Source organism: Leguminivora glycinivorella, chromosome 23 (genome assembly GCF_023078275.1).
Source record: "Leguminivora glycinivorella isolate SPB_JAAS2020 chromosome 23, LegGlyc_1.1, whole genome shotgun sequence".
NCBI lineage: Eukaryota > Metazoa > Arthropoda > Insecta > Lepidoptera > Tortricidae > Leguminivora > Leguminivora glycinivorella.
In genome coordinates this window covers 6,620,476-6,645,005 of record NC_062993.1, presented here as the reverse complement: position 1 = coordinate 6,645,005, position 24,530 = coordinate 6,620,476, and the positions used below count along the sequence as shown (strand labels likewise).

General features: G+C 40.9%; 1 protein-coding gene across 2 annotated transcripts in view; it reads left to right on the top strand.

The window, feature by feature from the left end:
* LOC125238309 (GDNF-inducible zinc finger protein 1-like) overlaps positions 1 to 24,017 on the top strand; it is a 30,280-nt gene extending 6,263 nt beyond the window's left edge. The window contains exons 7-12 of one of the 2 annotated variants that reach the window (XM_048145600.1): positions 341 to 436; positions 3,573 to 3,707; positions 4,508 to 4,618; positions 5,523 to 5,728; positions 6,597 to 6,694; positions 22,539 to 24,017. In XM_048145600.1, the coding sequence (XP_048001557.1) occupies positions 341 to 436; positions 3,573 to 3,707; positions 4,508 to 4,618; positions 5,523 to 5,728; positions 6,597 to 6,694; positions 22,539 to 22,589 (697 nt within the window). In that variant the 3' untranslated portion in view covers positions 22,590 to 24,017. Of the gene's footprint in view, positions 1 to 340; positions 437 to 2,470; positions 2,606 to 3,572; positions 3,708 to 4,507; positions 4,619 to 5,522; positions 5,729 to 6,596; positions 6,695 to 22,538 lie in introns of both variants that reach the window. The other variant, XM_048145599.1, reaches the window with a different exon arrangement.
* The last annotated feature ends 513 nt before the right edge of the window (positions 24,018 to 24,530 follow it).

Here is a 24,530-nt window from a genome sequence, read left to right as displayed (position 1 = left end):
AGATAGTCCAAAAATACTGAACACATATTTTTCGTTTTCTCTAATTAATGAAAAAATACAAAGATATAGAGCATCAAAGTCCCGAAGTGGGGGCTTGTGACGTCACTTCTAAGTAAAAATTGTACCTAGGCGTGACAATAACGCGAAACTTCAACACAATTTACGCACTGTACCGTCGTCATTTTTCGTTTACGAGAAAAAATAAAAAATACGTGTCGAATATTCTTTGATAATCTAATTGACGGACTAATTAGTTTTTTAGTCGTCTCGCCTATTCTTTTCGTTTTATATTTATAGCAAACCATACGACTATTTGTGATAATGATGTTTACATTTACAGGCATACTTGCGAGACTTGTGGCTCCTCGTTCACGTCTAACGCGTCCCTGCAGGCCCATATCCGACGCCATTTGGGCATCAAACCGTTTGTTTGCAGGTAAAAAATTGAATTTAATTAAAGATGTGAGTGTGTTTGGTAAAACCCCCACTTTGTCGATTGCTATAAAACCGCTTTGTCAGTTTATTCATATAAAGATACAGGCAAATCTCGTCGTAAGCGAACAAGCATCATAAGCGACTAAGTGGGACGTTTTACTAAGCACTATAATGTAATGTTTTTTTTTTTTTTTTTAATACTACGTCGGTGGCAAACAAGTATATGCCTGATGTAAAGCGGTCACCGTAACCTGTAATGTGTCATTGCCACCCCATTAGAAACCTGTACATTCCCTTTTTCTGTGTTAAGTACACAGCAAAAAGGAGTGGGAGGTTCGGGTAAAGGACAATAAACGGAACAAGTTAGTTCCGTAAGTCAACCGCACCCTCGTTGAGCTCTGGCAGCCTTACTCACCGACAGGAACACAACACTATGAGTAGGGTCTAGTGCTATTTGGCTGCGGTCTTCTGTAAGGCAAAGTTGGGCTCTGCTCTAGATTCGAGCGAGACGATATCCGCTTACCACACAAAGCGGAATATCAGTAAACTAATGTGATGTAAAATGAGCATCACCCCAACATGCGTAAACCATCACCCGCGCCCAAGTAGTGTTCCCACATACGCTGTATGAATATCTTGAAGACATGTTGAGGACGCACCCCGCACCCGAAAATAACTTATTTTACACAGAAAACTCCCTTAATATAAAGCAATTCACTGCAAATTATTTGTAAAAAAATTACAGATTAAGTGCGAAAAGATTTGATTCGTATTGCTACGGAAACGTACAATTTACGAACGTGTCCAGGCCCCGTAGCCGAATGGCATTTCTCCGACGCCAAACGAAAGCGATACGCCGCTGGCTCTGTCGCGCCAATACGCAAGCGCGATAGAGATAGATATCTACTAGCGCTTCGTTTCGTGAGCGTTTCGTGAGCGATTGAGCCATTCGGCTAGCCACCCTGCTATTTCAGTCAGTGTCAGTACAAGATGTACTGACATTGACTGAAATAGCATGACAAATACCAACGTTTCTGGAAAAGTACGAAGGAAACCCTTTTGCACTACATGTATATCCGAGCTCATATAACTCGGTAACTTTCAAATCAAGGGTTAACAAAACACCTTCTGCGAGCCCCATCGTAGGCCACGTCTTCGCCTCGGCTAGACTGTGGCCATGTAAACCAATTTATGGTTAAAAAAAAAATGATACGGACATAGTCGCTGGCGTCTTATGTAAATTTTGTTTTCATATCTCGCTAGCGTTAGAGCGAATTCATAGAATGTAAGTTACGAACTCTCTAGTGAGTATGTCAAGGTATTAAACTCGTTGTAAGGCTATTCTAATAACAAAAATGAGAGTGTTACAGCGTTTTCACACTATCCGGTCCGATATCGAATGTAGGACATCCTAAATATTAAAAGCGCCATCTTTTACATCCTATATCGGATTGGATAATATGAAACGCTCTTAGGTTTCTCTTATTTAACTACATTAAAATGTTTGGCAACAAGATATCAAATACTAACAGGCCGTCATGTAAAGTGTATCCATTATTACTTATGTGAACAAATGAATAAATGGAATATGAAATACTAACCAAATTTTCCGAAACTACACTTTCGTGTGAAGCGCTGGTAGCTTAGCGGTAAGTACGTGCGACTTTCGTTCAGGAGGTCGCGTGTTCCGAACCCCGGCTCGCACCAATGATTTTTTCGGAATTTATGTGCGAAATGTCATTTGATATTTGCCAGTCGCTTTTCGGTGAAGGAAAACATCGTGAGGAAACCGGACTAATTCCAATAAGGTCTAGTTTACCCTTCGGGTTGGAAGGTCAGAAGGACAGACAGACACACACACAGACAGACAGACAGACAGACAGACAGATGCACAAACAGACAGACACGTCAAAAAATAAATTTGATGAACATAGGACATTCATTTATATAGGAATTTAATATACTTAAGGGGTTTTCTGTCTGAAATAGAATGTCAATGTATTACGTAATAATAAAAAACAAAACCGTCTTGTAGCGTGTGCGGTTACTCGTGCGTGCTCAACATGGAGCTCCGGCGTCACATGATGCGCCACACCGGCCAGCGGCCCTACAAGTGCCGCGTCTGCGACCGGCGGTTTGGAGACTTCGGCTCCAGGCAGAAACACGAGAGGCCAGTCTTTGTATCTAACCACAGTAGTGACACTTCTAACAAACGTATGTGTGCGCGTCGTGTACGTACGCAACACATGTAAGCGTGCAGATTCTTCGACCGACGGTTTGGAGACTTCGGCTCCAGGCAGAAACACGAGAGGCCAGTCTTTGTACCTAACCACAGTAGTGACACTTCTAACAAACGTACACCGCGCGGTATGTGTGTGTGCGTGTCGTGTACGTACGCAACACATGTAAGCGTGCAGATTCTTCGACCGACGGTTTGGAGACTTCGGCTCCAGGCAGAAACACGAGAGGCCAGTCTTTTGTCCCACTCTATACAGTCTGTAGAAGTAGCTAAGCGGATAAGCTGTTCAAATGCGCACACTTTCGTCACACCTCGAACAATGGCGTTAAAATATATGAAAGAGGCGTGTTCCTACGCACACAGTCTAAGTTCGTGTAGGCGAACGCGTACCATGCTCGACTGGTCGCGATTTTCCAGCCGGTAACTGTGAGGTAAGGTCCGACCGAGATTCTCGGCCGCGAATAAATTGTACAGTCGAGACTTCCGGCCAAGACTTCATACAATTTATTCGCGAGAATCTCGGTCATACCTTACTGTGAGGTAATCGAGAGCGGTGGGCGGCACTTTCAGCGGGGAGCGGGAGTGGTCATACTGTACGCTTGTACTCTTTATTATACTGTGCTTTTGTTACCTCTAGTTAAACTTGTGTTGAGTTCATTTTGAACACCTATGCCGCTTAGCGATTTCTGCTCTTGACTGTACAAAGTACTCCCAAAGTAGAGTGATGAATGTGATGGCTGGTTTAGTGACTTCGGATCGAGAAAGGGGCGCGATTTTAGGTAAACGTGGACTATTACACCACATGCTAGTTCATAGTTCTATAGCGTGTATGGGAACACAGTGTAATACAAGAGAAGTTATTCTCTTCAAATTCCTATCTTAACCCGTTCTCTGGCAGCGTATGTGGCTATTCCTGCGTGATGAAAGAAGCACTAAAGCGGCACATGCTTCGGCACACTGGAGAAAGGCCATACAAGTGCCGTATATGCGACCGGCGCTTCGGAGACTTCGGTACTCGACAGAAGCATGAGAGGTAAGAACCAAACCGTCCAGATCTGACAGAATAATGTGGCATTGGCGACTGGGGCAAAAGAGTTGATTGTCGATCTCGATAAGCTAGGTCCGCACAGGGTGAAGCACATCGCGAGACAAAGTTTTCGCGCGACAACCGTTCAGTGTAGACGTGTCTCGGCCTAGGCAGCACGTAAGGTTTGCTCTGCAGAGCTACATACCTGCCTCGTTTTGTGTCATCTGTGTGGATCCGGCTACTCACTAAAATATCGATAAGACAGGTACGGTTTATTAATTATAATTGCCTTTAAGAGTTTTTTTTTTATTTACACATTTTTATGGGGCTTTTACTTGTTTTTGTTTTATTTGAAAATTAAGACCGTAATTTTGAAATAACTTCAAGAATTAGACGAATTTATTTGTATTAGAAATACCCTAACTGAATTCGGAAAATGCCCAACAAAACTAACTAACTAACTAACCCTAACTGAACGAAAGCATCTGGTAATGACTAATGACACATCTAAATACATAAACGAAAAAACTGTCTGACATATCAACGCACAGCCATAAATTTGGCACGTAGGTTTCTTATAAGGTACACCTAGCCTTTCTTAGTGCTCTTCTACAGAAGAGCACTAAGAAAGGCTTTTTCAAAATTCACACCCTAAGGGGGTGAAACGGGGGTCCAAACATCAACGTTTTAAAAAGATTACTGCGGGCGAAGTCGCGGGAAAAAGCTAGTGAAAGCAATAAAAGTGAAATGAAACGTTTGGAATGAAATAATCTCCGACTAGAAACTAATAGATGTTTTCTGAACAGGTTGCACATGGGAGTCCGTCCGTACCAATGCTCGCTGTGTGGCAAGGCTTTCACCTACTCGTACGTGTTGGCTAACCACATGCTGACACATACTGGCGAGAAGAAATATTCGTGAGTATACTTAGTAATTATTATTGTACTTAAATACAAAATCTAAACACATCGTTATATCCCCACAGAGCGTCTATGACCTACTAGGAAAACGTTGGCTTTCATTAGTAAATATCTCTATTTTTGGCAACTTTATCCAAATAAAAATGGTAATCATTAGCTATCGTATATGAGACAAAGTGTCACCGAGGGCTTCAGTACCCGAGGCTGATACAAACAGTAATTTTTGCTTGTGATTTGACGACTCAGCCCCCATTTCATTCATTCACTAAAAGCATCCATTTCTTTTACAACTCTACACTACTTTGCCTACAAAGTCGTGTGATCTGGTTCGTATTGTCATACTATTAAAGGTTAGATTAGACAAATTTGCACGTCATCTTGAACGGTCTATACAATGTACTATCAGCTGCAAAAGTGCATGGAGAAATTATGAATGAATTCAATGATAAATTCGCCATGCACTTTTGCAGCGGATAGTACATGCTTACTTGACTACCTGCGCTCTTGTTTTCGCGCTATTATTTTCTTAAATCGAATGTTAACTCTCAAAGTGTATACATCCCTTTGTAGTCGACTGTACAGAAGAATGATCGCCTGTTTTAAACGCAGAAATAAAGGAATCTCAACACACGAATTACAATGCGATTGTACGGGACAGTCCATTTAATGCTCCATTTGGAGGCATTTACGATAGGATATCTTCGTCGCTGTGTTTGTTGTGTGGACCCTATTCATGCTAAAACTTCTCAGCTCACATAGACATCTGTCTCAGTTACTTGAATACGCGCAATGGCGGAATTCAAAAGGTCCATATTGCTGACATCCTGCAGTGCTTTTGTTTCAAAATTCGATTCATCAAAAATACCTATACATTATTCTAAAACCCGGCATTCATTCTCAGATGCGAACCATGCAACAAGAAGTTCACAAAAGCCCACCACCTGAAGTATCACAACAAGGTGCACCACCAAGAGCTCTACATCCAGCAACAGCTCGAGCTGGAAGCCAAGAAGATCAGACAGCAGATCAATGTGTCCGGTCTGTCTGGTGTTCTGTCCGGGCAGATTGTAGATGGCACTCTGCAGCTTATACAGACTAATGAGGAAGGTATGTACCAACATTTACCACTAAATGTATTATCAAAAACTTGATATAGAAGCGAATAGAGTTGTGCTTGCTCGTTCACTGAAAAGATCGCTCCAACTAGTACGATCTCCGAAGTGTACTAGTTCGTTCTTTAGGACATTTAGTACAGTCAGTACACCGAGAGAGCGCAAGACAGAGACTAGCCGAGAGCTGATCGGCCGTTTTCGCGCGCGCTCGGTCTGAGTCAGTCGGTTCTAGTTCGTTTGCGGTCGGTCGGATCACACACACACGGATCGCTTAGCTGTCATTGTCACTCCTCGGCTCTTCGCTCCCATTCTGTTGCACGTGTGTGAGTGTACTAAAGAGCAGAATCGTTTGGGAGTAGTTCGGTCTAGTATAGTGTATCCAGTGTTCTTTCCAGGGATGGCACCCTACAGCTTATACAGACTCACGGCGTGACCTAGGTCCGGACGAAGGTCACCAATAGCCAATAAGTGCAATTTTGAGGCAATCATCATGGCAAATTATTGCAGTCGAATTTAAAGCAAATAAATTTTAAATAAACTAAAACGAACACTGCTCCTCGCTTCGCTCGTCGTCGTGTTATGCCTAGCTAGCCAGAGTTTTCTGATGAATTTTGCCCTTTTTTGCCAAACATGTGAGTATATATTATTATAGGACATTCTTACACAGATTGACTGAGGCCCACGGTAAGCTCAAGAAGGCTTGTGTTGTGGGTACTCAGACAACGATATATATAATATACAAATACTTATATACATAGAAAACATTCATGACTCAGGAACAAATATCTGTGCTCATCACACAAATAAATGCCCTTTCCGGGATTATGTAAGTATACCATAATACAATGCATATTTGTCTGCAGATGGCGAGCAGGAGCTGCAGATGCACGTGGTGGAGGAGGCGGAACATGAAGACAGCGAGGCCAAAGAGACCGACCGCGCCGTCGCCGGCATGCAAGCGGTATGTTCTACATCTACTATTGAGATGACGACTAAAAAAAACTATTTAGTCCGTCAGTTAGATCATAAAAAAAATTTGGACACGTATTTTTTCTCTTAAACGAAAAATGACCACGGTACAGTGCCTTGAAGTTTCGCGTGACGTCACGCCTAGGTACAATTCTTATCTAAAAGTGACGTCACAAGCCCCCACTATTTTTTTCATTAATTAGGCATGCAAGCGGTATGTTCTATACCTACTATTCGGATGACGACTGAAAAAACTATTCAGTCCGTCAGTTAGATCATCAAAAAATTTTGGACGTGTTTTTTCTTTTTTCTCGTAAACGAAAAATTACGACGGTACAGTGCCTTGAAGTTTCGCGTGACATCACGCCTAGGTACAATTCTTACCTAAAAGTGACGTCACAAGCCCCCACTTCGGAACTTTGATGCCCTGTATCTTTGTATTTTTTTCATTAATTAGATAAAGCGAAAAATATGTGTTCAGTATTTTAAGACGATCTAACTTACGGACTAAACAGAATTCCATTTTTTTAATGTAGTCGTCATCCCTATTATATTAAACACCAAATTATAATCTGGCACAACTGATTCGTCAGTTGTTGAAAAACATATCAAATAGAAATAAAAGAGTTTCCATGGAAAATAAGAATAGCGCCGAATTTTTCTATTGACGAGTTGGGTGCACCGTAGTTTCCACTCTACCGCCGGGGCGATTTATTGCAATGGGTATAAAGAGAGAGAATATTAGGTATTAGGTATCATTTTAAGAAATTATTTGTCAAAACGTAGCGAAATGCACAAACGCTTACGATAATATCGTTATTATTATTATTATTTATTTATTTAATTATTATAATAAAAGGTAACAATGGTATAAATATACAGTGCTCCACAAAACTATGTTATAAGTTTGACTGTGGAGTCAAGAAATCAAATACTTCTAAGATCTAACAGTCAGATATCATCAAAATTGACATCCTAGCAAGTTATCTAACGCTCGTCCGTATTGACATGACAGAGCTAACCCGCTGTTCTCTCCATACAAGCGCGCAGTTATAATTTGCGACCGGTATCTGACGTAGGTAGAGCGCCATTTTTTGTTTGGTGTGTTAACTGTTATATAATACTAGCTTTTACCCGCGGCTTCGCCCGCGTAATAAAAGTATTCTTATTGAAACGTTTACAAAAAATAAGATTTTCATTTGGATCCGTAGGTTTCTTTGTAGGTACAGATGTCCGCGATTATTTCGATTAAGGTAAAGCGGGGCAATTCTCGACTGGAGGGCCATTGTAACTGATCTATTTGCTGTACGGTCCGGTTTTGGCTGACTGTACCTTACACATATTACTATTGCTTTAAAATAAATTCTTGCAATGATTGTAGAATTGTTACAAAGCGACCACAGCGTAGGTAGTAGGTACGAATATGTATGTATTTTACCTATTTAAATATTTATACTGGGGAAACTTCATACAACCCACATAGCCAGTATCTCGACGCTATGGTCGGTAGGGTAGAAAGTACTTCCTTGCATTATCGCTTACAATTTTTTCCATTTTGCTTATACTTATTGCAAACGTAAACATATAAAAGGCAAGCAAACAACGATCTTCTTACAGCACATTGAATGTAATAGTTATTACGGATGCAGGATACTCGCCGATGCCTACTTACTAATACCTTCCCACTGAGCCACCTGCATTTTACACTGCCTTGATATCGATTGCCGACCGATTATTCCGACCCCAATCCCTATTCTTATCCCCGTCCCTATCTCTATCTTTGTCCCCGTCCCCGTCCCCGTCCCCGTCCCCGTCCCGTCCCTGTCCCTGTCCCCGTCCCTCCCCTATCCCTATCCCTATCCCCGTCCCCGTCCCCTATTTCTATCCCTATCCCTATCCCTATCCCTAACCCTAACCCTATCCCGTTCCTGTCCCTGTCCCTGTCCCTGTCCCTGTCCCTGTCCCTGTCCCTGTCCCTGTCCCTGTCCCTGTCCCTGTCCCTGTCCCTGTCCCTGTCCCTGTCCCTATCCCTATCCCTATCCCTAACCCTATCCCGTTCCTGTCCCTGTCCCTGTCCCTGTCCCTATCCCTGTCCCTGTCCTTGCCCCTGTCAAATTATGGTGGTGAACTTTAAAAAATCCTTTCTTAGTGCTCCTCTAAGGAACTTCCGTGTTAATTTGAAATCTCTTGAACCAGAAGTAAAGATAAAAACTAAAGCTATACTTATGGCTATTTTGGATATTTTAACCCCATTGCACAACAACAGGGGAGAAAATTTATTTTCCACCTCATTAAATTTTAAAATCGTTGTATTTATCGTGATCAGCGACCCGATAAACCATAAAAACGATACCCATATTGTGCTTTTGACTTTACCCCCTTTGCACCCCTTTAGGGGTCAAATTTCTTTAGGAATCCTCCTGTGAAGTTTCGAATAAAATAGTCAAACTAATCTTGTTTCCCCATACAAACTTTGAACCCCCATTTCACCCTTTTAAGAGGAGAATTTTGAAAAATCCTTTCTTAGTGCTCCTCTACGCCATATAAGGAACCTATGTGCCAAATTTGAAATCTCTAGGACCAACAGTTTCGGCTGTGTGTTGATATGTCAATCAGTCAGTCAATATCTTCTTTTATATATTTAAACCCCATTGCACCACAACAGGGGAGAAGGTATTTCACTTCCGCCTCGTTAGAAAACGTTGTGTTTATCCCGATAAACCATAAAAACGATACCCATATTGATTTTTTGACTTTATCACCCCCTTTTCACCCTTTTAGGGGTTAAATTTTCAAAAAACCTGAAACACGTAGTCAGTCATATGTCTTAAGGAATCTTCCTGTGAAGTTTCGAATAAAATAGTCAAACTAATCTTGTTTCCCCATACAAACTTTGAACCCCCATTTGACCCCCTTAGGAAGTGAATTTTGGAAAATTCTTTCTTAGTGCTCCTCTACACTATATAAGGAACCTACTTGACAAATTTGACATCTCTAGGACCAGCGGTTTCGGCTGTGCGTTGATATGTCGGTCAGTCAGTCAATATCCTCTTTTATATATTTTTTTGATATTTAAACCCCATTGCACCACAACAGGAGGGTAAGCACATGATTGGCGCGAGTATGTCGCCGCGAGATAGACTACCCGTCCTTATGTCATCAATACAGTTAGAAGGAGACGTGTCATCTATCTCGCGGCGACATACTCTCGCGGCCATCATGTGCTAGGCCTACAGGGGAGAAGGTATCATACAAACTTTGAACCCCCATTTGACCCCCTTAGGAGGTGAATTTTGGAAAATCCTTTCTTAGTGCTCCTCTACACTATATAGGGAACCTACGTGCCAAATTTGAAATCTCTAGGACCAGCGGTTTCGGCTGTGCGTTGATATGTCAGTCAGTCAGTCAGTCAGTCAGTCAGCTTCTTCTTTTATATATTTAGATAAATATTTATACTGGGGAAACTTCATACAACCCACATAGCCAGTATCTCGACGCTATTGTCGGTAGGGTAAAAAGTACTTCCTTGCATTATCGCTTACAATTTTTTCCATTTTGCTTATACTTATTGCAAACGTAAACATATAAAAGGCAAGCAAACAACGATCTTCTTACAGCACATTGAATGTAATAGTTATTACGGATGCAGGATACTCGCCGATGCCTACTTACTAATCCCTTCGCACTGAGCCACCTGCATTTTACACTGCCTAGATATCGATTGCCGACCGATTAGTCCGACCCCAATCCGTATTCTTATCCCCGTCCCTATGTCTATCCTTGTCCCCGTCCCCGTCCCATCCCTGTCCCCGTCCCTCCCCTATCTCTATCCCCGTCCCTGTCCCCTATTCCTATCCCTATCCCTATCCCTATCCCTATCCCTATCCCTATCCCTATCCCTATCCCTATCCCTATCCCTATCCCTATCCCTATCCCTATCCCTATCCCTATCCCTATCCCTAACCTAACCTAACCCTATCCCGTTCTTGTCCCTGTACCTGTACCTGTCCCTGTCCCTGTCCCTGTCAAATTATCATGCTAGGAGGTGAACTTTGAAAAATCCTTTCTTAGTGGTCCTCTAAGGAACATCCGTGTCAATTTGAAATCTCTTGAACCAGAAGTAAATATAAAAACTAAACCTATACTTATGGCTATTTTGGATATTTTAACCCCATTGCACAACAACAGGGGAGAAAATTTATTTTCCACCTCATTAGATTTTAAAATCGTTGTATTTATCGTGTTCAGCGACCCGATAAACCATAAAAACGATACCCATATTGTGTTTTTGACTTTACCCCCTTTGCACCGCTTTAGGGGTCAAGTTTTCAAAAAACCTGAAACATGTATTTAGTCACATGTATAAGTCATATATCGCTTAGCCGTCGAACGCGGACGTGTTTCTGAGAATATTTGGATTTTTGTGACATTATTTATTTATTAATTTGTGATTGGTGGAGAGCTTGTATTCGGATTCCTTGTTGCTCTCGAACTGTTTTAGTGAAGTGACTCCGCCCAGTGGGCTGTCCTAGAGCGGGATAGCAGTTGCGACGCAGTTTCGTCGGTCAAAGTGACTTCCTCCACTTTTTGTATTTTTGTGAGGATCGAACCTGGGTCAACGACATAGCAGCCGGCCGTCAAACCACTGCGCCACGATCGTGAGTTCCCGTCGCGGCGAAATACAGCAATACATGTGAATGTGACGTCTCTCCTACACTGTATCGGCTACGGTCTGTCAGCCCGCTTCTACACCCGCTACGCCGCCCGTGCTACGCGCTACGCCGATTTGCTACGCCGATTTGCAACGCGTCTTTGCATAGAATCGCAAGTCCCGGATTGACATGGAGGACTTAAATAACAGTATGCTGTGCAGTGGTTGTCAGCTAGAGCTGGCAGTGGGCATAGATTAATTAAATAAAGAAAGATTGGTAACTCAGTACATCGTGTAGCGACCTACTTAACGCGAGTTATCGTCGCTGGTACCTCTTAGTTTTCGAGTTATTTACAGATGGCGCTGTTTTCAATGTTGAAAAGTGCCACCTAGTGAGATAATAATTAATTACATTGCCGAGTAACCACATCTGAATATGATTCAATATTTTGAGCCGGCGGCACCTCGTTTTTTGGCTTAGGGGTTAGAGTATCTGACTTGCATTTTTGAGATCTCAGGTTCGAGACCCAGCTCCGGTTTTTTTTTATGTGTTTAAAAAGAATTATGTTGTTGTTTTTCGCTTTTTTTTTTCTAGTTGAATATTAGAAAAATAAGTATGATGTGAAGTTGAATCATAGAAAAGTAAGTATGAATTGTTCGCGCCTACTTGTTGTGTGTTTATAAAACCCATAGGCCCATAGGGAGGTACCTATCTACCTACTCTACTCTCCAATCACTTATGTGACGTTGTCTCTTTCCAAAGACCGATGTGCAAGTTTTATCGCCCTTTACTGTATTTATATAAATTTATCGGTACCCATAAGTATTAAAAATCTTTATTTAGGCACCTACAGCTATACAGTCAAGGAATTTGATTCCCTGCCCATTTAATTGAATCGTTGTTAGAAATACGTATATAATATTTTATTTTATTCCATATATATCTTTGGTTATACTTACCTAGTATTGAAATGTCAAATTACTTAGCACTGTTTTTGACATTTCAAATTAACTCGACCAAATTATGTAGGTTGCTTATAGGCGTGTCGTCCGAAACTAAACACGTGTTTCTAATTTAGTAGCGTTGCTAATGTTTTTTATGCATCAACATCATCAAAGCAACGTCTTCATCTAGCTAGATCTTATGGTGAGTTTTCTGTACTACATATATTAAACCTTAATCCGTTTTCACGTTATCCGATCCGATATTGGATGTCGGAAGGATTTCAATGGAAAAAATCCAAGATGGCGACTGTAATGTATGGGATATCGGTCCGAAATCTGATATCGGATCGGATAATGGGAAAACACACTTCAACACTTCGCACTTGGGTTTTCATTTTCACATTATTCGACCCCATATCGGATGTACCAAAGATATATTGGATGTACGAAGGATGTCAAAGATGTATAGGTCCACTGTCCATATCAGCAGAGAAAATAGAATATTTCAATATATCTTTGATATCAGATCGGATAATGTGAATACGCACTTAGATGAGTAAGAAATGTATTTCTCGACTGTACTGGGTATTTTTATTAGTAGGTATATCCCAATATTATGGCAAATGTTCAATCCTCTCTCGCGCGGCAGTCGTGATATGTAGATGTGCCTCGGCCGAGGCAATGCGTGCGTTTTCCCCGGCCGCGCAACCTGGAGCTTTGGAGCGTGAGCACATTGCCTCGCGACGTGTGGACCCGGCTAATAACTAGCAACAAGTGTACAATTGTATGGCCACTAATTTTAGTTAATAATGTGGTCATGCAATTTCGCATCTCGCTGCTGTGACTTAAACGTTGATTTAGCTTTACGGAATGAATGGTACAGTTAAATTACGGAATGATTAAATAAAATACGAACACAAAAGTATTTTACATATTTTTTAATATTCTTAATTTACTGTTCAATTTGTTTTCCATCACATTTTTTTTGTATGCCTTTCCGAAATCAAAAATTTTAACTAACAGCAGCAGATCTATAATATATTTCTTGTGGAGTTCGCAAACTTTTTCATTACTCTTGTATATGTTGTATACATACAAAAATGAAGAATTGAAATTAAACGACAGGTATCAATGTCGACTTCAACAATCGGCATTTAAAATTATATTTTTTTCGAATAATAACATACGTTCGCCCAGGCGGTTGAGTGATAACTGTCAAAATGACAACCGACCGGCGACTATTTTGTCACCGTGTGCGCACTTGCATTGAAACATATAGAGAATGAGACAGTTACGTCGCAGGCTTGTCGTCACTCGTCGAACCCGCAGACAAAAAGGTTGCGTCGCAACGTGTGCACACTTTCATACTAGCCCATAGACCGATCTCCGCAGACAAAAAAATTGAGTCACCCGTCTGTGCGGGCCCTAACGCATACTTTGCAATTCGCAGGAGATACCAACGCCTGGACTGGCAACACCGACCGGGTTAAACGTCAAATTCAAGCTTCGTGCGTGTATCATTTCAATAATGTGTTATAAATATTAAAAATGTAAAATATAAGGAATTACAGTGATGTATCGTATTTTAATTAAAATGAGAAAGTGTTATCATAAGTTTTCATGCAGCCTAAGAAGCCAAATATTGACGAAAAAACTACGCCAACCGTCAACGGAGTAGCGTTCAAGATTTAAAATTATAATTAATTAGCGTTTTTTACAGATGGGTATAGCTTACTTAATATTTAAGTGTAGTTTTTCAGATTATTTGTCTAGAACTAGTAACTGGCATAGGTTATTTTTGTGTTTTCTGTTTGTAAACATTTGAAGTACATAATAGTATTTTAACTTCCATATTTACATTTTCTTTGTTAAACCAACTCGAGATAATAAAACCTTACTCACTGCTATACCGTGTAACTTGCAACAAAGTGAATTACAAAGTTTGTTATATGAAATCTTGTTAACAAAATCAAGGCTGTGGTTCCATATTCTTGTATCTTAATCACATTATATCCTGTTATAAGCCCTATTTAATATATTTTAACAATACATTTAGGCTTCAATATCTCACATGATGAATAATATTACAGAACAAACTAGCAAGGTTACAACACACCGGGATGTGATGGTGGCTAGAATGAAACAAACACAAGCCTCAAAAATCAGCAATCAGCCAACCAAGATGTCAAGTAACACAAGCCTCAAAAATCAGCAATCAGCCAACCAAGATGTCAAGTATGAAGACCTGCAAGGACAACGGGATGACCTCTAGGCAGTCATTGATCGGTTCCAGCAATGCCAAGAGATACATGAGCAGGCATTACAACGCATCCGGGACCTCGAGCAGCAACTGCAGGAGTCGGATTCAAAATTGTATTGCAAGTATTGCTCCGGGAACTCCGCTCTGGCTGAAAACAATTTAAGTATATTTGCTGAATATAATATATTTGATTTAGATGTGGTTCATGACAGTGCATCATGCTCCCCAATGAAAGACCCTGTAGATTTAAAACAGTCTGTGCACATAGAGGGCGGCAGTGATCCCAGAGTGACGTTGAAAGGGTCAAATAAAATTAAAAAATATCTAAAGCTAAGCAAATTCAAAATACATCAAAATGTAACAGCTGCCTTAAGCGATGAGCTTCTAAACTGTCAATACCAACTTGACCTGACAGCACAGGAGTTGAACCATCGCTCCGATGAATTTCACAAATTAGAATTGAAACTAAAAGACCTGAATAATAGGTATGAACTGACAAGTAAAGCATTACACGAGTACATCTTTTGTGAATAACGTTCTAGATCCATCGAGCGTGTACCCTGTGTGCATGGACTCGCCTGCGCCCGCTTGTTCGAGCCGCGCCCGAGCCGGCTTAGCCCCGCTCCCACAAGCCCGCGCCCGTGCGCCGTCGCGCCGGCTCCGTCGCCGTCGAGCCTTCTGCAGCTGGCGCTGTCGCGGCTGGCCGCCGAGCCTCCTGCAGCTGGCGCTGTCGCGGCTGGCCGCCGAGCCTCCTGCAGCCGGCGCTGTCGCGGCTGACCGCCGAGCCTTCTGCAGCTGGCGCTGTCGTGGCTGATCGCCGAGCCTGAGCCTCGGCCGCCGGCCCCCGCCGCCGCTCCGCCCCGCGGCGGCATTATATATATTTTTTCTTTAGTTGAGACATCAAGAGTCTTTTAAAACTCTAAAGTTATTTTAGTTATTTTTTATTTGTATCAGTTCGTTTTTTTTTTCTTCATCATGTATATTTTTTTTTTTTTTTAGATATACCTTGACACTTAGAGACTCTATACAGTATCTCTAACATCTCTTATTAAGCATAGTAGCTTTGTACTTTGTATAATTTATTGAAATTAATTTCCATAGAGCAGTCTGTTAATATTTTCTTTATGAATACTTTTGCATGTGTATTTTGAAAAAAAGTGGCTGAGGCGTAGGGTTAAAGCCGGCGTAGCTTTATTTGACGTTCATATCATTGTAATATGCCTACTTGGAAATAGTGCATTACGATACAAGTGCGTAAAAATCGACACGAGTTACGAATTTCCTTTTCGCACGTGTATCGTACGACGTTTTTCAGTACAGATGGCCCTCCGAAGTTTCGACCTGACATATATTCGTAATGAACCACTTCTCGCACTAGTGCGTAAAAAAAAACACCATCTGTACTGAAAATAAATATTTCAATGCATTTCAACACTTAGCATGATAATTAAGAAACTTTTCAAAGAATTTAATTAATAAAATTGACTTATAAATATATTGTTTTATTCCACATTCATATATTTAAAAAAATCGATGATGAAATGATGAATGTTGATCATAAATTAGCCGCAAATCGTACAACTTCTGTCTTATTCTGATAATAGTGCCATCTGACTCTGTCGTGCTGATATATGTAGCTGTTTGTGGTAAAACATTTTTATAGTAATAAAAATAAAATAATCTGAAAGTAATACTTCCGTCTTAGTGCGTTTTCACATTATACGATCCGATATCGGATGCAGGACCGATATCCCATATATTTAAGCCGCCATTTTTGATTTTCGCCTTTGAAATCCTTCCTGACATCCGCACTTAGGGTTGTAATATTTTACGTAGCATATTTTGCCTATTCTGGGATGTACATCCAAGATAATTTAGAATAATCGTTAAAACTTGTGCAAAAAAAAAAACAAATACTAATGATAATGAATGTGCATATTGAGAGTCAAGAGTATTGTACGCCAAATTCTGGCAGATTGTGATGTTACAAAATACTAACCCTATCATCAATTCATCATTTATAAAGTCGCCGTCAATAGAATTTGTGAACAATGTAAACAAACCTTGTACGTTGTCAAAATGTCTTTAATTTTCATTCTAACTCATCAGATACTGGCTAAATCCAACCTTTGAAATAATAAAATTGTGCTAAAATATTGATATTTTGTATAATGGTTTGTTTACATTGTTGCCATTGTTGGCAATTTCTATTGACAGCGATTTTAACTACTCACATTCGAACAATAAATAAATTGAATTTAAAACTTATCTTCAATATGCCAACTTTGTTTAGCATGCAGTGTTGTGCATCTTGCATACGCGCCATCTACCGGATTATAATGTTTGCTATTAGTCATCAAACGTACAAAACACTTCCCATGAATTGAATCTGATTCAAGTACCCGATTGGTAAAAAATGACTTAATTGTTTTTGTTAATTTCGGTGTTATATAGTGATAATGTTGTACGATCATGTTCCAAATTTTGAAATAATACGACTTAGGTCATTTAAATGAAATTATTTCGTGAATTGAACAATACCATTTGTCGCGAGAGTATAGTAATGCCATCTATTGTTTTACGAGTCAAACATATAAAACGATGTACTGAGTTACACGTCTTCCTTTATTTAGTTTAGTCTATGCAGTGGGGGAGGAGTACCTGGAGTGCATGGTCACAACATGTAGGAAATTGTACCACTACGACTGTAACGGCAGATATCTCTCGCCGGTTGAAAAGGCTACCTGGGTTTGTCCTGAATGTGTCTGCGCTGCGAAAAAGGGTGGGTTCAACTGTGAAACTCCGGTAGGAACCCCAGCGTGCATTAAAAATGTGGCATTGCGCAAACCCTCCTTAGTTCAAAGCCCCCCACCGTCCTCGCCGACTGGCCTGGCTCTTCCGCCTTTGCAGACCGTGCAATTCCAGCAGCAACCGCGCATGATGCAGGACTCCCCTGCGAAAGACACCTCAGGAGTCTTCCCTAACGATTTGGAGGTCCAGTTGCTTCGGGAACAGATAACCTCATTATCAGAGCGGCTGGCTGATGCCCTTACTGCCATTAACGGGTACCATGCGATCCTTACCACTTGTACAAACAAAATAGAAATGGTAAGTGAAAGATTGCAGGAAGTGGAGGGTTTAATCCGGTCCCGCAATTTGCCAATGACTTCGAGCCCACCACCCCTCTTTAACGAGATAGTGAAGTCGGGTGGAGCTGCAAGTACATGTCTCCCATTGCGAACTTCTTGCATGGCTGGTAATAATAAGAATGAATTCGCATGTACCAAGAAAGTCATTACTAGAAATGAGCCGCCTAAGAATGTCGAGACTTTGGATAGAACACCACCATATAACACCTCGGAAACTGTACTTCCGGAGAATGCCCAACCCAACGAGAATACCCAACAAATCGAGCATGCAGAAAGCAATCGTAAGGAGACTAATGATCATGTCGAGCCCAGCCGGGCGCCCTCTAAAGACGCTATGAAGCAAAGGCGACTGACATCCATACGCTGTACTGGCGGTCCTGATATTACTACCCTGAAAGCAGTTGAATTGCGTAGGTATATCCATTTATGGAATATGGTATCGGGGGCCGACGAAGTGCGTGAATATCTCAAGACATTATGCCCAAATGCTGACTGCATTGTTGAAGAGCTCAAGCCAAAAGGAAACTACAAATCGTTTAAAATAAGCGTTCCTGCTACTCACTATGACAAATGTATCTCTGCTGAATCCTGGCCCGAAAACGCTAGAGTCAAAATGTGGTTATTTCGAAGATCAAGTATTAAGCCGGTGCAAGCCAAGTAAGTTCCCTGCTTTCCCGACCCTAACCATAATATATCAAAATGTCAGGGGCCTTAATACAAAGCTGAAAAGTTTTCGGAATACAACTCCTACACTTGACTGTGATATTGTGGGTGTAACAGAATCTTGGCTGTCTGACTGTGTACATGATTCCGAACTGGTTGGTGATGGTTGGTGTATACTCCGGCGTGACCGTGCCACTGGGAAACAAGGTGGAGGTGTATTCTTGGTGGCACGGCCAGGTATCGTTCTGCGGCGTAGACCAGAGCTGGAGACCTCCGAATGTGAAGACTTATGGGCGTCATTCTCGCTGAAACAAACGGCCTGTCACGTGTGTGTCATTTATATACCCCCTAGAGCCGTTGACGACGTTTACATGCGTTTTTTCCATAAAGTCGAATCTATCATTGACTCTCTAAATGGTGTTGTTGTGATTCTTGGTGACTTAAATTTAAATCCTAAATACTCTTCTGTTAACATACTTAGCTACTTCTGTTACTTTACTACAGTTTGTAATCTGAATGAGACGAATGGCGTGGTGAATGCTTTTGGAGGAGTGTTAGATGTTGTGCTGGTGCGAGGTCATTCCAGTGGAGTAAGGGTTAGTGAGATAGACGACGGGGCCTATTACCTCATCGAGACGCGTATCATCCTCCGCTGGAAATTGCTGTGCCGCTTAAACCGTCCGAACATAGTCCTCTGTTTTCAGAACCCAGCAACGTTGACTCCAGCCAAGACTGGAATTTTGCCAAAGGAAACTATGTCCTTTTATATAAATTATTTTCCAAGGTATCGTGGAATGAGGTCCTTGGTACGCATGATGTCAATGCGGCTGTAAAGTCATTTTACGAAGTTGTTTACAGTCTCCTTGATAGCAGCATTCCTAGAAAGCTGAGATCTAACAAACCTAGCCGACGCTATCCGGTCTGGTTCACGTCGGATATTATTCGTGATATTAGGACTAAAGCTTGCCTGCATCGAGACTGGAAGCGTAGTGGAGATAGATCTGTGTACAACTCTTTTTCGAGGCTTAGAGCTGACATCAAATCTCGTGTAAATATCGCCTATGATAATTACACCAGTGAAATGGAAGGTAGGCTTAATGCCAATCCCCGTGCTTTCTGGCAACATATTAGTAGCCTCAGAGCTAAAGGTGGCTTCGAGTCCTTAGTCTCTTATAACGGGGAAGAATTTCAAGGTAGCGATGCGGCTCAAGCTTTTGCTAATTACTTTTCGTCGGTCTTTCTTCCTGAGGAACCTCATCTGGATTCCCAAAGAATTCTACTCGAGGACCGGGGTTGTAACGCGAATTATGTCCATATTAATAATATTTCGAAGACAGATATAGAAGTGTCGTTGGGTCGTCTAAAAGCACGAAGCTCACCTGGTCCTGACAATCTCCCTGCTTTTATTTTAAAAGGTTGCAAAGAGTGGCTTTTGGCACCTATGATGCACATTTTCAACTTGGTCTTAAGTACCGGGCAGTATCCAACTAAATGGAAAATAACGAGAGTTAAGCCTATACCTAAAACTGGCAATAACACCCTGGTTGAGGATCATCGACCTATTGCTATCCTCTCGTCGGTGGCCAAAGTCTTTGAGTCTACTATAAATCGACTTCTTGCCCACCAAATTGGGCCTTACCTCTGTGACTCCCAACATGGTTTCAGGTCTCGGCGGTCAGTGGAAACTAATCTGTTAACCCTGGCTGACTCAGTAGCGAGTCACCTAGACAAGAGCATACAAGTAGACGTGTTGTACTTAGACTTTAAAAAGCCTTTGATCAAGTAGATAATGACGTCTTGTTGGCCAAGCTGTGCAGTATTGGGTTTTCTCCACAGCTGCTCCGATTTTTTGCGAGCTACTTGGCTGACAGGAAACAGTATGTGCAACACGGCTGTTTCGTATCTAAAACCTTTCACACTCGCTCTGGTGTTAGCCAGGGTTCGATACTTGGACCGTTGCTTTTTGGAATCATGATAAATGATCTAGCAACAACTCTAAAATTTGCCCGGTGCTTGCTTTATGCTGATGATCTCAAAGTCATTTACGGTGTCCAAGAGGTCTCGGATTGTGTATCTCTCCAGGTAGATGTGGACAGAGTGCATCAATGGAGTCTCCAAAATAAGCTGACGTTTAATGCCTCTAAATGTGCCGTTATGACATTCAGCAGGGCTCGTCATCCGCTTTACTATGAATATTACCTGGGATCGGAGCCATTACCCCGGGTTGACACTATTTGCGATCTGGGCGTCATTCTCGATTCGCATCTAAACTTCCACGAGCATATGATAACATTAGCTCGTGACTGCTACAAGAGGCTAGGGTTCATTATTAGGAACGCGAGGGATTTTCAAGACTCGAATACTGTAAAGCTTCTATATACTTCATTAGTCCGTAGTAAGCTTGAAGCAGCTTCCTCTGTTTGGAATCCTTATGAGGCATCCTACATCCTGCTCCTGGAGAGAATACAGAAAGTGTTCCTCCGGTTCTTATATAAAAAAGAGTTTGGGTATTACCCTTTTTATATCCAACCAAATATTTGCTTGGTTGTTTAGGCTTCAACTCCTTAGAGGTAAGACGAAATTTTAAGCATCTCACTACAGCCTGTGGCGTCTTACGAGGTGAATCAGACTGTCCTGAACTCGTAGCGCAATTACTGCGCCTTTATGTCCCTATGCCGACCAGAGTCAATTTCCGGCCTCGTGATCGTGGTTTATTTGTAGGCCCAGTATCACGAACCGTGTCTCACAGAAAATCCCCTCTTGTTCGCCCTTTGCCCCTCCTGAATGCTCTCTTAGCATCAGCACCTGAGTGCGATTTATTTGCTGGCAGATGGAGTGCTGTGCGCGATGAATTATTGAGGTTCTGCGAGAGGATGGATGTACGTCTTTCAACAGTTTATCATGTATAAAAAATGTTTTGTACTTGTTTTTAGTTTTTAGTTTTGCAGTGATTTAGTATTTAATACTGTCATGCTGTATCACTATTTTTGAAATAAATAAATAATAAATAAATATGTCTTTAGGAATCCTCCTATGAAGTTTCGAATAAAATAGTCAAACTTATCTTGTTTTCCCATACAAACTTTGAACCCCCATTTCACCCTTTTAAGAGGAGAATTTTGAATAATCCTTTCTTGTGCTCCTCTACGCCATATAAGGAACCTATGTGCCAAATTTGAGATCTCTAGGACCAGCGGTTTCGGCTGTGTGTTGATATATTATGTCAGTTAGTCAGTCAGTCAGTTTCTTCTTTTGCACTGCACCCCCAACCCCATTGCACTACAACAGGGGAGAAGGTATTTCACTCCCGCCTCGTTAGATTTTAAAAACGTTGTATTTATCGTGATCAGCGACCCAATAAACCGTAAAAACGATACCCATATTAGTTTTTTGACTTTATCACCCCCTTTTCACCCTTTTAGGGGTTAGATTTTCAAAAAACCTGAAACACGTCTTTAGTCATGTTTTTAGGATCCCTCCTGTGAAGTTTCGAATAAAACAGTGAAATTAACATTGTTTCCCCATACAAACTTTGAACCCCCATTTGACCCCCTTAGGAGGCGAATTTTGAAAAATCCTTTCTTAGTGCTCCTCTACACTATATAAGGAACCTACATGCCAAATTTGATATCTCTAGGACCAGCGGCTTCGGCTATGCGTTGATATGTTAGTCAGTCAGTCAATATCTTCTTTTATATATTTTTTTGATATTGAAACCCCATTGCACCACAACAGGGGAGAAAGTATTTAACTTCCGCCTCATTAGATTTTAAAAACGTTGTATTTATCGTGATCAGCGACCCGATAAACCATAAAAACGATACCCATATTGATTTTTTGACTTTATCACCCCCTTTTCACCCTTTTAGGGGTTAAATTTTCAAAAAACCTGAAACACGTATTCAGTCATATGTCTTAAGGAATCTTCCTGTGAAGTTTCGAATAAAATAGTCAAACTAATCTTGTTTCCCCATACAAACTTTGAACCCCCATTTGACCCCCTTAGGAGGTGAATTTTGGAAAATCCTTTCTTAGTGCTCCTCTACACTATATAAGGAACCTACGTACCAAATTTGAAATCTCTAGGACCAGCGGTTTCGGCTGTGCGTTGATATGTCAGTCAGTCAGCTTCTTCTTTTATATATTTAGATATTATTGTTTGTTACAGGTGGTGTTAGACAGCGAATTCTCTATGGAAGATGACGACAAGACACAGTAAATAATAGAATCACTAGGTAATATTAAATAATCTGTTAGAATAGTTAGACACAATAAAAGTAAAACCCCGTGTAATACACAACCATTATGATTGTTGCCAATAATCTTCATTAGATGGTTCACAGGATTGCTTCCCTGTAGTGGCCATGTGATTATAATTATTTGTCTGTATAATCGTATTCAATGAGGAGGCACATTCAAAGGTTATGGTAGACGGCGCCACCTTATTAGTCCATTGCACAGATAAAGAATTTCATACGTGAGGGCGAGAAGATGATATTTTTTTCTCTCTCTCACATGAATGACAGTGACATGTCTAGACACTTGCACAGGCGCCGCCTGGCGGGATATAATGTCAGTGTGCCTCTTTATTGCATCTACAGATGTACATAATAGATTTCCATCGTATTTTTCGGAACCTATATTTGTCGTGCTAGTTCGGCCAACATTAGTACTTCTTGTACTGAGACTGATTGAGGTGACATGGCACGTTCGTGAGTTTCCGTCAAAATACGAAGGACAACATTTTGTACTACATCTTAAACACCTGCAAAATCATAAATATCTGAGCACGACTCTAATATTACATACATACATACAATCACGCCTGTGTCCCATAAAGGGGTAGGCAGAGCACATGAACTACTCAAGTTTCAGTGCCACTCTTGGCAAAAAGAGGTTGAAAGAAAACTAAAATTGTGACATTGCAGTGACAGGTTGCCAGCCTCGCCTACGCCACAATTTTAACCCATATCCCACAGTCGGCTTCTACGACACCCACGGGAAGAAAGGGGGTGGTGAAATTCTAAACCCGGCACCACACGGGCACTCTAATATTATGAGCATAAAAGCGCGTTCAGATGTTTTGGAATGAGTTACAAAGCGACAGTAGAAATAAATATTCAAGACCAAATTCAGTTTTATTTAGATTCCTTTAGGTACAAAATTGTAACGAATTTGTAATTACTATAAAGTTATTGTACGGTTATTGTATATTCCTGTAAATTCCTCGTGATGGCGAATTTTTAACCAATTATCATTAGTAAGACTTTTAGTTTTAATTTTTGTGTAGTAAATCTCTTAACATGAAATGAAAAATTTGGGTCAATAAACTAATCCATATTTTATGATTTTTATCAGTATCCAAAATTATTTAACATCTTTAATCAGTTCCCGAAATGGCACATTGTATGTATTTTATAAAAATCTAGTTATATTCTATCTAGGTAATATCAAACATGACATTTTAAAACATTTGTAAATGTTCACTTGCCTTTTATCACTTTGAATATCGTACTTTTATTTTATGAAATAAGTAAATACCTAAATTTAGGTATGTTATGTATTGACGTAGTGTAAAGAAATTATTGTATATTGTCGGTTACTGTTATACTAGTATGTCTGTAACTTTTAAATAATACAATCATGGAAGAAATATGTGTTTTTATAACGTCCTTTTGTAAATTAACCCATTTTTAGACTAACGGTTGCATTAAACCGTCTGTCAGCGTAAAAGCGTTCGTTAAATTTTATTGTATGGGAAGTTCCAAATGACGTCTGCTGCGTGATGATGATGTGTCTGTCAAATGTGGTTGATGCAACTGACCCTAAGTGCGTTTGCACATTATCCGATCCGATATCGGACGTCGGACCGATATCCCATACATTACAGGCGCCATCTTGGATTTTTTCTATTGAAATCCTTCCGACATCCGATATCGGATCGGATAATGAGAAAACGGACTAAGGCACTGGTCCCATCGCGAGCTAATATGTAGTAGTAGTATGAGCTATCGGCTACAAAAACGAACAAAAGATATAAGCATTCCCGTGTAAATAAAAGAGACACGGCGATTTTGATAGTTCACCGCTGGGCGAGTAACTATAAACATCGCCGTGTCTCTTTTATTCACACGGGAGTGATTATCTTTTGTTCGTTTTT